At 38.6% G+C, this 13,494-nt stretch overlaps 3 protein-coding genes across 3 annotated transcripts; 2 read left to right on the top strand and 1 right to left on the bottom strand.

Moving 5' to 3' along the window:
- Nucleotides 1–916: 916 nt before the first annotated feature.
- Nucleotides 917–5,120, top strand: LOC116201139. Its single transcript, XM_031532263.1, has 18 exons — nt 917–1,063; nt 1,168–1,264; nt 1,391–1,444; nt 1,543–1,583; nt 1,709–1,742; nt 1,925–2,018; nt 2,154–2,245; nt 2,629–2,703; nt 2,814–2,905; nt 3,050–3,179; nt 3,271–3,360; nt 3,454–3,519; nt 3,736–3,827; nt 3,958–4,023; nt 4,113–4,185; nt 4,291–4,379; nt 4,471–4,582; nt 4,780–5,120. Exons 1-18 carry the CDS (start codon nt 960–962, stop codon nt 4,822–4,824), a joined length of 1,446 nt encoding a protein of 481 aa, XP_031388123.1. The 5' UTR covers nt 917–959; the 3' UTR covers nt 4,825–5,120.
- Nucleotides 5,121–5,376: 256 nt separating this feature from the next.
- LOC116201141 (histone H3.2) lies at nt 5,377–6,072 on the bottom strand. The gene has a single exon (XM_031532265.1). It carries the CDS (start codon nt 5,988–5,990, stop codon nt 5,580–5,582), a length of 411 nt encoding a protein of 136 aa, XP_031388125.1. The 5' UTR covers nt 5,991–6,072; the 3' UTR covers nt 5,377–5,579.
- Nucleotides 6,073–8,954: 2,882 nt separating this feature from the next.
- Nucleotides 8,955–12,894, top strand: LOC116200551. Its single transcript, XM_031531388.1, has 8 exons — nt 8,955–9,167; nt 9,262–9,362; nt 9,604–9,903; nt 9,952–10,171; nt 10,255–10,348; nt 10,391–10,666; nt 12,582–12,704; nt 12,839–12,894. Exons 1-8 carry the CDS (start codon nt 8,955–8,957, stop codon nt 12,892–12,894), a joined length of 1,383 nt encoding a protein of 460 aa, XP_031387248.1.
- Nucleotides 12,895–13,494: the final 600 nt, after the last annotated feature.

Consider the following 13,494-nt stretch of genomic DNA (forward strand, 5'->3'; position numbering starts at 1 on the left):
TAAAATATAAAAAGTCCAAAAAAATACAAAAAATAAAAAAAACAAAAAGTGTAAAAATTTAGAAAAAAATAAAAAAATATTTTAAAATTGTGAAAATTATTTTTAAAAATTAAAAAAAATTAATTTTTTTAAAATTTTAAAAATAAATTTAAAAATTTTTATCAAATTTTTTAATTTAATTTAAAATTAAATTTGTTTAAAATTATTTTTAAAAGTTTTTAAAATTTAAATTTTAGTTTTTAAAAGTTTTAAAATTTTTAAATATTTAGAATTATTTTAAAATTTTCGACCACTTCAGCAAGGAGGTGACACGTAGTAGCCAAGTCAACGTCGGCTTGACGGCGTCAAGCTTGAGTTGACGGTTTGTACCATCATGAAATAACTTTGAAACATTTTGTACCATCATGTAGCGAAAAAAACTTTTTTGATCATAATAAAATATTTGTAAAACATTTTGGACCACCAGTACAATTTATCCTAAAATAAATGGTGAATATTCAGTCTTCCATGTTGAACATCCTCTTACCGATTCGATTTCAAGTCGAACCAAATTCATATTCTTGATTGTTTGCCGGCTGATTGGGCCTGTTGTTACAGACTCTCGCTTGGAATCAGCTCGAACAATCTCGTTTGGGATGAAATTGAGCGAAATTGAAACATATAAAGCAGACCATCAGTTTGTTTGATGCAGTTTGGCACTGCATTCCATGCGGAAGAACTTTGCTTGCGATCGACATCCACCGGAAGCCTCATGGCTAATAGCCGAGATGACGCCAAAACACGTTGTGGTTTCACCGGAAATTCTACGTTAGATGGGAAGAACGGTTAATGGGCTCAGGGAACTTGAGCCCTCGCGGTAATGGGCCTTATTTTTTATTTAGCCCATTTATTGTCGGCCCAGTATTAGCCCATTTGGGACTTGGGAGCTGCAAAGGCGGGAAAGCCATGGCGGGTTTCAGATGCAGACGCAGACACACAGTCGACAGAGGAAGGAAGAAACGGTAATGGAGAAATTCTTAGTTCCGGCGGAGCCTTCAGTCGAACCTCCTAAACCCGTCAAAAGGTGAGAGTCTTAACGCAATGCTCCTCCATTTCCCAATTCATCTGATTCTGCTAGTTTTTGGGAATGTTTAATTCTTCCCTCTCGTTTCTAATTTTGATTCCAAGGCGTCGGTGGAAGAGGAGCATGGTCGAATTGAACGGCCGGTTCGAGCCGAAATACCGCCATGACATGGCGGGTTTGCTGATGCAGTCCTACACTGAGGTGACGCTCTCAGTTTCCCCCAGCAGAGCTGTCTGATTCCATGTATCCACTTTTCTCTAGTCGATTTTCGGTCATCCAATGTCTTGTTCTAATTTTGGTTATTGGAATTTGCGTCTACTTGTGAAGATCGGAGCTTTCCCTCATTTGTACCACATCGACGGAATGCCCTGTGAGACCCATGTCGGGATACTTGCTCTTCTCTTCTAGAAGTAATCTTCTTGTATATGCTGTTAGCATTCTCTTTCTGGGGTTGAGTAGAAGGCAATTTGCTTTTGCAGGTGAACCGAATCAGTAACTTTCCACTAACGGAATCGTCCAAGTAACCATTCACTTTCTTATATTTTGCTCAATGTTCATGATTCATTGGTAGAGATGCACCTTTTTTTTTTTACTATTATTATTCGTAATGAGACTGTCCTAGTTGTTGATCCTGACTTGTTTCAGACATGATATCTCTGGGCTGGAGTTTGACAATAAGGTAATTGCTATGAAAATACCAAATAGTTTTAAGAAAGTGATTTTGTTTGTTGCTCAACGTAGGCCTGCTATCCTCTTATATGAACTAAAATTCTGCAATTACTTAATTTCTTACTTGTATTATCCACAAGACCCAATCTGAAAGAGTTGCTTTTATGTTTGGTTATATGTGCGAACTTTCAGGGCTATTACTTGGCTGCGGTAACAAGATCGGGCTGCTTAACAATTCACGACTTCGAAGCACTCTATTGCCAGAGTAGTAACACATCATCACAATGTAAGCATTTGCACTAATTTGAGCATGTTATGTCTCATTACATCTTTTGATCGTGATGTAATTTGGGCTTATCCATTTGACTTGCTAGGAAACCTTACTACTTTTTTTTCTTGCTTGATTGACTTTCTTTCATAGGTCCAGCTGAAATCGAGAGTAAAAATGTTATGCATCTTTCTTTACACAAACGACTTGATGTCGTCCGGTGGAATATCTCTAACCAAGACGAGGTTGAAGCCTATTCAGTATTCACTTATTGCATGTCCATGTATAGTTACTTAAAGCATTTAGACGACTAAAAGATGAATATGAAGATGAACACAGATTAGAGATATCATCTCATCTTTTTATACATGGAAAAGTTTGTGTTAGCATTGGCGGTGTAACCTATGGTTAGTTAAAGACTAGTCTGTTCTGGTTATTTTATTTATATATGAGATGAAATTGTGCGTTTTGAAAGTGTCTTGGAACTTATTATTTTTTTAGTGCTTATGGTGTAGGAACTTCAAATTATACTGCTCGAGTTTCTTGCTGTCAAGATAGGAAAATGATGTAAACAACTTTATTTTCTTTACTTCCTATGGTACTATATCCATTGGATGACATATCGCAGATTGCTTGTGCTTCCATCAGAAGTGGCGAAGTACTTGTGTTTGATATTGGGTATGTCTCTTCTGAGCCAATCGAGGTGAGCAATTCGCCATTTTGATATCACATGCTTCTGTCATAGTCATCCTTTCTTTTTTAAGTACACTTAATCTGCTGAAGATTATATGATTCTGATTATGAGCCGCTCAGATTTTAAGAGCAAGGCACACCGTCACAATTCATGGGTCAGAGAAGAACAGAGGTTTCTCCGACATTTCCTTTACTTCAGATGGTAGCTCAAGGTAGGAATGGCAAATTGCCTTGAGAGAAGTAGTTTAATACTTGGAAGAGTTGAGAGCTCTAAAGTGACCAAGCATTTACTAGTGGGTTTGATCTTGTTATTAATATTATTTTTTTTCCATTATTTGGGTCTTCATTTCTGTTAGGGTATTCGCTTCGGACACACAAGGTTGCATCAATGTATGGGATAGAAGGGCAAGCGCCTTTCCATATCTTCAGCTAACGACTAATTCCCATGATTTCCTCAGTAGCATCCAGTTAAACCTTGAAAATCAGGTATATCTCAAACAATTCTCATCAGGTTTATCTATTGCTATGTCTATTTTTTTTCCATTAAAAATGCTTTTTATCTATACTTCCTTTGAAGACCATCTTTGGAGCTGGTATGCATGGGAATATCTATATGTGGGATCTCCGTGGAGGAAGAACATCTGTTGGTTTTCAAAGTCAAAGAGAGGTGCCTTCAACAGCACGGTTGTGAATTTCTCTGATTGTTGCATTTGGATCAGCTAATTTCATGCTCATACATTTCATGTTTTTCCAATTTCAGGCATCCAATTCACCTTTTACCGCCTTAAGGTTGGCATCAGCGCTGGAGAAAATAGGGTCTCTGAAGGTAATATTGTGGATCCACTTCTGTTTTGCAGTTTTTTTGTTCATATAAAATTGTCAATGATCAGTCGGAGATACTGTAGCTTCATGAGTCTTAGATTTTGGAATGCATGGAAACGACCTCAGCTCCTCTCAATTTTCCAGAAGTAGCGTTATCGTTCTTGCACCCAAAGGGCAGCATTCTACTTTCTCACAAGTTGATTGACTTCAACTCGTGCAGGCACAATCAGAGATTGTTCCAAGCAAAATACAGTCGATTGGTCTCGATCCTTCTTGCCCGTATCAATTGGCTTTCCACCTTGATGATGGTTGGTAAGTTTGGTGCATGACTATTTGGTGGGCCAGCCTCAATATTTTCAAATTTGGTCATCTGCCCATTAGTTTGTATCACTTGGACCTGTTAGGATGAATTTGATTAAATTGTTCATTCTTGGGCATGCAGGTCTGGTGTTCTCAATATATACAACCTTTGTGTGACTCATCTTCATTGTCCTCCTCCCCCGTGGCTGTAAGAAAAATAAAACTACGATTGTAATTATGAAGACCCAATTATTTTAATGAACTAATTTGGTTTTTGCATTGGGAGCTTTGATTCAGGAACTGTGAGAGTGCCAACTCAACAATTTCTCTATATGACTGGAGGAAGGGATCTTGGCTTCCAACATATTCGGTGAGATATAAACACTGTCAAAGTGTTGTATCTGATTGGAAATCTTATTCCTTTAGATGGACATTTTCTTTGGGGTAAATGTTTAATCGTCGTATTGCCACCCAGATTTACATGGTGGGATCGGCAACTGAAAATGCAATTTATCTTTTGGATTTTTTCCCGGATGCCACTTCCCCGAGTCATGTAGACTATGAGTAAGAAATTCTATCTCTTGTTATTCACATTCTTGGTTTATTATAAGAGTGATATTTAATTTTGGGTTACCTCATTGTCTATGGTTCTTAGTGAGGATACAGGTGGCTCTAGAGTCAAACAGAACAGGTTCATAGCTTTGTCGGAGGGGGTTACTTCATGTGCCGCTCATCCGCTCAACGGGACCATCATAGCGGGAACAAAGGTCTGTGGCTGCAACTTCCTGTATGCAACTCTAAATAGAAAAGATGGGAAAATGCTAAAAGCGAAACGGAGTTTACTTCATAGACTACTGGGAGTGGTGATATTCACCTAGGCCTAGAGCATAGTTCTGTGTCGGTGAAGTATGAAAAATTGGAACTCATTTCTGACCACACTTATGTATGGGGTTGGCTGTTTCAGAATGCGTCTCTGCTGGTGCTATCTCAAAGGCATGATCGGTGCTGACAACATTTGTGGAAGGCGAAGTGTTATGCTGCAAACGAAATTTTTATACTCGAAGCAAAACATATCCTACATTTATAGAAGACAGGCGTAAAACCTTGATCGAGATTCATTCAATTGTAATGGACTCATGTTCCATATACAAATTGTATAATGTGATTGGGAAGTTTAGGTATCAAGGGCATTCTTATTGCTTATGCTCTAGTAAATTTGAGCTGTAAATTGATGATCAAAGACATTGTCACACCCTTCATTCAAGAAATATCTTCTGATGAAGAACTCGAATTGCATTGGAAAGACATACACAGGTGCCATTTTCGTACCTTTCAAAGGAAATATCATTCTGTTTTGGGATAAAGACAAGCTTCCAATGTCACTTGCAAGTAGCTGCAATCCGATTTTGCATAGAGGCAATAGTTCAATAGTTGTTATGCAATTTGTCAGTAGAAATGACAAAACCAACATATTACCATCGCCAGGCAGAGCAGGAAAGACAACCTTAGCTCAGATCATTGTACAAACAAGGGCAGAATCATTATGCATTTCAAACAAAGCTCCGGAGCAAAATCAAGATTTTCATAGCAGCTCATGATATGAAAGTGTAGTTATCGTAAATCGTGATCTTTCATCAAAGATTCAATCAGTAGAAGAGGACTTATCAATCTAGAGCACATTGGCAAGGACACAATCCATTGATTCAAATTCCACAGCTCTACAACTTCATTTCTAAAATTACATCAAAACCAAGAGAACTGAACCTAAGCCCTCTCTCCCCTAATCCTCCTGGCCAGCTGGATGTCCTTCGGCATGATCGTGACCCTCTTCGCGTGAATGGCACACAGGTTCGTGTCCTCAAACAGACCGACAAGGTATGCCTCAGCAGCCTCCTGGAGGGCGGCAACAGCGCTGCTCTGGAACCTGAGGTCAGTCTTGAAGTCTTGGGCGATCTCCCTGACAAGCCTCTGGAAGGGGAGCTTCCGGATGAGGAGCTCGGTGCTCTTCTGGTACTTCCTGATCTCACGGAGGGCGACAGTCCCAGGCCTGAAGCGGTGGGGCTTCTTCACACCGCCGGTTGCCGGAGCTGACTTCCGGGCCGCCTTCGTGGCCAGCTGCTTCCTCGGGGCCTTGCCGCCAGTGGATTTCCGGGCGGTCTGCTTCGTGCGGGCCATTTGAGGAGCTGTTTCGAGGAAGGTAAGAGTGGGGAAATGGCACAAGGAGTGATAGCTATGGAGACGATGACATTGATGCGAACGGAGATGAACTTTATATACAGGGAATGGGGAAGAGGGAGGCGGGAGGATTTTGATTTTCTTCAGGCGGGGGCTGAAAGAGGAGATCTGGCCGTTAGTTGAATTCAAATCGGACGGCTGTGGGTGTTTTGGTATGGTGTGACGCGGATCGCTATCCGTGGACACCCAGGTTGTTTTGTTTTTTCTTATAAGCCGTATGATTAAAAAATTGAAATTTGCAATAAACATAAGAATTTGGTTCGGGGCTCGACATTTATTTAATTGTAAGGCCTAATTGCAGAACCTAATGCCGACATCGGATTCGGCCATTCCCCGGTAAAAGAATAATTGAACAAACACTTAATAAGACGGTATTTAACTACCGTTTGATTTCGTAATCTGATTTTAAGATTTTAACTCTAACTTTAATTCTCATCACTACACAACAAATATCAACAATACAATTATTACTTTTTTTATTTTTCATCAATTTTTTTAATCATTCAATTTAATTTTTAATAAGAAATTCTCTCAACTATTCATTACTTTTTCTACAATTTAACAATACAATCATTACTTTTTTCAACTATTTATTACTTTTTCACAAATTTTCTCATAATTTAACATCACAATTATTACAAACTAATTAAAATCAAAACTCAATTAATTCAATTCTAAAAGAGTAAATTGACAAATGGGTCCCTCACAGATTAGATGTACATCAAATTTACCTCGAGAAAATTTTTTACATCAGTTTATACCTTCACTTTATAATTTTACATCACATTCAACCTTCTGTCCACTTCCGTCCAATTCCGTCCAAATGTTGGAGGGTTAAAGTGATGCAAAAAATTTATGGAGGTAAATGTGATGTATAGTCAATTTGTAGAGGACTAATTTGTCAATTCATTGAACTGTGCCTTTAAATTTTTTATTCTTCTCTATTGTCTCCTCCGTTGTTCTTCCTCTCTCTCATCTGTTTCAGAAAACTGTGGCAAAGGGCGGGAAACGAAAAGGAATCGTCTCCGTGCATTTCGAAGAAGATCGGTCATGTGTTGTTAAGCATTTTGGTTTTTGGATTTCGAAGAAAATCGGTTCTGTGTATGCAGTGTGCTACTAGCTTTGTAAATCTGAAGGTAGGCAATGGTGTTTATTGCTTGCATTGTCGATTTTGTGGTCCCCTATTTCTCTTCTTGCTCTGATGTGTTGTTATTTGTAATGAATGTGGTCCCCTGCTGTTCCTCTTTAGTGTTGTTATGGCCCAGATGATGATAAAGTTTGCTTTTTGTTTTTTTCTTTTTTAAAACCAACTGTGGTCCCTTACTGTTCCCCGTCGATCTTTTCGTTGGCTGGGCGTGGCTGCTCTCTGTTTAAAGAAGGACAAATTAGTATCAACAGAGGAACACAAAGTTAAAGCAAAGAAAAAGTAAAGTAAAATGAGTGAATAAATCGGAAAAACAATTGTTGCCTGGAAGTAGGAGTTCTTGCTGTAGCTGTAGCTTCCATCTCTCGCATGAAAAATTGTAGCACGTTAGGGCTAAAGCAGTCTAAAGTTTAGCAAGTTACAGGCTAATATATAGAGGAATAAGCAAATATAGTAAGGAAGCCACTAGCCAATGTCAACCAACTTGTTCATAAACAGAAAATCAGACATTCATCGAGGTTACAGACTTACCATCTTCATTGAGTTTCCTCAATAGCTGCGCTCTTGTAGGGAGGGCATGCATTCATGTAGCTACAGCTTTCCTAATAGCCCAACTATCATGAGGAGCAAAAACCTGAGCATAAGCTTTAGACGCTGGATCTTTCAAGGAATTTTTAATCGTGATTATTGAACAATAAAGAAAGACTGAGGATCAAATAAACAAAATGTGAAAAGCTGAACACATTGATATTGTTGAGCAAGACTTGCATTAGTGGCCTCTCCCATTTAAGAGCGATGCAATTGACAGACTAATTGGGGGCCTTTTAGTGTGTGTGTTTGGGTGGGGCTGGGATGGGATCTTTATGTTTACTATAGAATAGTGGCGTAGCTGCATCAGTAAGTTATGTAGCATGACTATTGTTGAAAGAACAAAATTTGTTAAATTGCTACAATGTTAGAAGAATGTCTCTGATGAAGCAAATTGGTGGTGTGGAAGATTCATATGGTGAAAACCATATGGTATGTGGTGTTTTGTAAAAGTGATGTTAAAATTTCAAGCGTGAATTCATTTATCCTTTTGGCATTCAGGTGGAACTCTGAAGTACGGTAAAATACCTATTTGCTGCTTTGATATTAATGGGAATCTTTTTATGCAGTTGCCTAATAGCAAGAAACATGCTTTCTGGCTTGAAAACATGCACTGGAGTATCTAATTACATGCACAATGGTGGATCTTCAGTGCCGCATGATCAATTTCCCATGCCAATGGTAGACATGAAACCGAAAAATTTTCCAAAACAATAAACGGCTCAAGGGAGACATTTGATCATAAGAAGCGGGCATCAACCAAACCACTCATTAAATCTTCAGATGCTGAAATAAAACACTCTTTTATGTTTTTATGAATAATGTTCTTTAGACTGCTTTGAAAAATTGTGGCTACTTTGAGTTGTCTTACCATAAGAAAATATTAGGGCTGTCTCCCAGTGTAATGAGATAAAAGGCCTAGCAACCTCATTGTATTATATAACTTCTACCAGTTTTGTTAGTATCCAATGTGGATCTTAAAGGACCATATAGATTTATGTTTTATGTTCAGTGTTTTTGCTATAAGAGTATTTGAAGCTTCCATCCTTGATTCTGGTTGTTGTCATTGAGTGGATTTTTTTTTCTTCACTCAGCATGTTTACTCAGTAATGCGTGGGTGATGATCTTCAATTCATGTTAAATATGCCTATTGTTCTTTGGATTATTGTAGTATGGCATGGGAGTATGTCGAGGACAATGGCTATAATGTGGGGCCTGAATTGTATCTTGATTGGTATGATGATGATCTTGAATTTATTGCTATTGGAGGGAGTACATCGCATGATGCTGGTGCTGGAGGGTCTGGACTGCAAGTTGCTGGTGTTGGTGGATATAGCATCGAAGAGGCTCAAATGCAAGACAAGTCGAGAGCTAAAAGAAAAAAGGCAAAACACAAAAACTAGGTTCAAGCAAAGAACAACTGAAGAAAGAGAGAGATTGTTTGTAGAGCAAGAGATAAATGTAGTGGTGGAGGATTAGGCCATCTTTGATGCTTATGACACAGATGAGCTAGATTCTCTTAAAGGTGATGAGAATGATGGGGAGATTGTGCAACTACCAGTGTTTAATGAAGCTGTTGAGTTTGAACATATTACAATAAGAGCTTGGGATGGAATTTCCAAATCTAAAAGTGTTTAGGAATGCAGTGAGAGATTATAATATTAGTAGGGGAAGAGAAGTTCGATTTAAGAAAAATGAGTCCATAAGGGTAATGGCGAAATGTGTGGAGAAAAAGTGTAAGTGGATTATATTATGCTCACTAAACAAGAAGACTAACACATATCAAGTGAAAACCTTCGTGAGTGAACATACATGTTGTAGAAAGTTGCAGAATAAGTTGGCTACAAGGGAGTGGGTGGCAAGCAAATTGGTTCCAAGGGTTAGGTTACAACCAAGCATGACTGGAGATGAAGCTTATGATTACCTGATGCACTTATATAGAGTGAAAGTGGGAGATACTATGATTTACAGGGCCCTATGTATTGCTCATAAGACATGTCAAGGTTCAGAGAAGGAACAATACACTAAGCTAAGAGATTACTGTAATGAACTTCTAAAAAGCAATCCAGGGTCGAGTGTGGGACTGAATGTTGCTCCAGTCTCACATCATTTTCAGAGAATGTATGTATGCTTGGAGGCTTGTAAGACTGTATTTTTGAGTTATTGTAGGCCACTTATTGGCCTAGATGGTTGTTTCCTGAAGGAATATTTTGGGGGCCAACTTCTATCAGCTGTTGCTCAAGATGCAAATAATGCATTTTATGTAATAGCATATGCAATAGTTGATGTGGAAAACACGGAAAATTGGAGATGGTTTCTCATAAATCTTGTGGATGACTTAGGGAATCCCGTGCTCAATGGTTTTAGCTTCATGTCTGATATGCAAAATGTATATTTAAATTTAATTTATTTCATTCATTACTTATGTATTCACCTTTGCTTATTGCTAATCCAATTACTTCATATTTATAGGGCTTAGATGCCGCACTGAAGGAGATTTGCCCAGGAGTACCACATAGGTTTTGTGCTAGACATATATGGGCCAATTTCAACAAGAATTGGCCAGGTAAGGAGTTGAATGATGCATTCTGAACTTGTGCTAGAGCAGCAACTAAGCAGCAATTTCAACTGAGGATGGATCACTTGAAGACAATCAGTCCTGAAGGATGGCTTTGGCTGAGCAAATTACCACCTGGCAGATGGACCAAGTCAGCATTTGATACATATTCAAAGAATGACTCACTGACAAATAACATGTGCGAGCAATTCAATTCTGAAATAATGAAAGTTAGGAGTAAGCCCATCATCACCATGGTTGAAGGGATCAGAATGTACATTATGAAAAAGATGACAATGAGCAAGCTGCAAATGGCCAAATACAAAGGTTTGCAAAACTGCATTACACATAAACTGAAACATAAAGGACAGTAATTCTGTCATTACAACTGAAAAAAGTGCCTATACACATGTCCAACATTCCTACAGCTGTAAACTATTGAATTGGTCCTCCAGAGAATGAAACATGTCTCCTACAAAACAGTCATGCAACACTGATTCCATATCCAGTAGTGTTGAGCTAAAGAACTAGAAATGACAGATCTTAATCTGAAGATTTCCAGCTAACAAAGCAAAATGCAACTGAGCCCAAAGCCTGCACCACAGCTCGTGAAATTGGAAACGGAAGATGGCTCATATTTGATTCCTCCACAAAAGTCCAAACTCAAAAGGGCAAACCCCAATTCCCCCATAGATTAATCCAACGCCAAACTTTCAATGCTCAAATTAAATCATCAAAAAAGCCGAAGCTGAGTTGCGAAATGGCGAGATCGGATTCACTTGCTTGAATGAGTATCTTTTCCCAGGATAAATACAGTCATTAAAGGATTCACCAGGTGGAACCTTAGAAGGAGTGAAGCAGTCTATCTCTTAACCAAATGCTGGGCAATCTAACCAACCTGTAAAAGAATAAGGGCATGTTTGGTTCACAAGATTAGGTCGAGTAGGGATTAGCTATTCCGTACGTAATAGCTACTCTAGCGTTTGGTTCGCATGATTGCGGAATAGGTATTCTGACCGGGCTGACTTACCCTGTTTATATGAGGATTAGGTAAGCCCCCCAGCATAGTCCGGATTAGCTGTGCCGGATCCGGAAATGGACGTAAAAAGACAAAAATACCCTCGTCTTCTTAAAGTAATTACAATCTCATGCCATCCCATAAAAGAGCTTCAAAGGTTGACATTTCTCCCTTTCGTCTAAACATTCGAAACCCTAGCAGAGCAGAAGTCGTCAATTTCTCATCCAGGAAACGCGTTTTAGCAGTCGATTCGATCGTCTCGTACAGGAAAAGAGTTGCGGTGTTGATCTCCGCCACTCCACTATCGGTCAGAAAGTCGAAGGAGAGACGGAAGCTGGCGGACGTCCCTTGATCCGAAGAAGGTAGAGTTCAAATCTCGGCTAATTTTGATGTTTACCTCTGTCGAAATTTCAATCTTTGAGACGAGCTCTGGGGGTTGATAGTTGTTGATCTCTATCGAAATTCAATTTGATTTGGTCAGTGCTAAAGATTCAATTTTTCTCCAGGTCTCTGTTTTAAGTTTGATTTGAGTCCTCTTTTCTGTCGATGGAGTATGGATTCTTACTTGTTTAGAAAAGGGACTGCCAGATGATGATTTTGGGATATCAGGCAGGGGATTTGAAACCCATCTCGTAACGTAATTTCAGTTGTTTGTTGTTGATTTCGACAGAAGGTTATAAGGGTACGAGAAAGTTCATCATGTTTTTCGAAAAATGTGATAACTTTCCAGCTCGTAATGTTTTCTTCATTGCAACAAGTTTTGTTTGGTCGCTACTAAAGATTCAGCTTTTGATACGGAGCAGATTCCAATGTTCCATATTTGATTTGAGTTGCTCTCAGGATATGCGTTCTGTTCTTGTTTAGAAATGGAAATGCTAGATGAGTGGTGTCACTAATGAATAGGATTCCTTTGCAGTAGCCGTGTTTGTTCGAACTTTTATTTTGAAGTTTGCTCTGTTAATGAATGCTGGAATTTTTCTATTCTGGGATTGTATTTCCTTGGAAGAATTCCTTCACTCGCTTCACTTTTCAAGTCCGCAACAAGTCCAAGCTCAATTTTCTTGAACTGTGGCTAGTAATTGATTGCTAAAAAACTAATGGAAAATCCACACAGAAATTGATCTGAGTCTCAAAGTTCACAGGGAAGTAGAACTCCATGTACAACTTGACGAATATATCTTTGGTTCCGAAAATCAGACTGATTTTCGATGTTCATTTTTGCAGGAGAAGCCTCTGCTAGCCAAGCCATTTCCCTCCCTGTCCCGGTTCCTGACTCCCTTTTCTATAAAGAGGACCTCCAATCGATCCCTCTCCAAGTCAACAGCTTCATCCTTAACTTCATCCTAGGTATTTTGTCGACAATGTCAGCTAGTTCCTTCCATTTTGATTTATGTTCCTTATGCACATTTTTAGAATTATCAAATTCTGCCGATGATATGTATTTGTTGATTCAGTTTATATGTGTTTGTTGATTGAACTAGGATATGTATTTGTTGATTTAACTCGTATTGTGTTGCTGATAGAAGTTGTGATATGACTTTGCTGATTCAATAATGGATATGTGAGTTGTTTGCTGGTTATGTTGTAGTGTTATCTTACATAGTTGATTTGAAAATACATGGGTTGTGCCTGAGGCTCTTCTTGTACGACTACACTTTGCAGTTATGGATCAGTTGGGTTTGCAGAGTAAGAGAAAGAAGAGGAAAGTCGTTGCTCTAACTTTCTGTATTCAAATGTGTACTATAGTAAGGGTTTGATGGGAATAATGTTAGAATTAGCTGCTCTATATGATCTTAAACCAAGCAGTAGGTCGTACGAGTTAAAATATTATAGGAAGAGGGATCATATTAGGAGGCTTGTGTATGCGGATGACGTTACTTGTATTGAACAACTAAGAATGGATAGGAATGTATTTTTCAAATTGTGTCATATGCTTCAAGAAATTGGGGGTCTGAAAAATACAAGAAATATGCATGTTGATGAACAAGTGGTAATGTTTTTATATGTATTAGCTCATCATTTTAAGAATCGAGTCATTAAACACCAGTTTAGTAGATCGGGTGAAATTGTAAGTCGATATTTCCACAATGTTCTCAAAGCCACTTTACGTCTACAAGCCCATTTGTATAAGAAGCCC

This window comes from Punica granatum, chromosome 3 (assembly GCF_007655135.1).
Source record: "Punica granatum isolate Tunisia-2019 chromosome 3, ASM765513v2, whole genome shotgun sequence".
In the NCBI taxonomy this organism is placed as follows: domain Eukaryota; kingdom Viridiplantae; phylum Streptophyta; class Magnoliopsida; order Myrtales; family Lythraceae; genus Punica; species Punica granatum.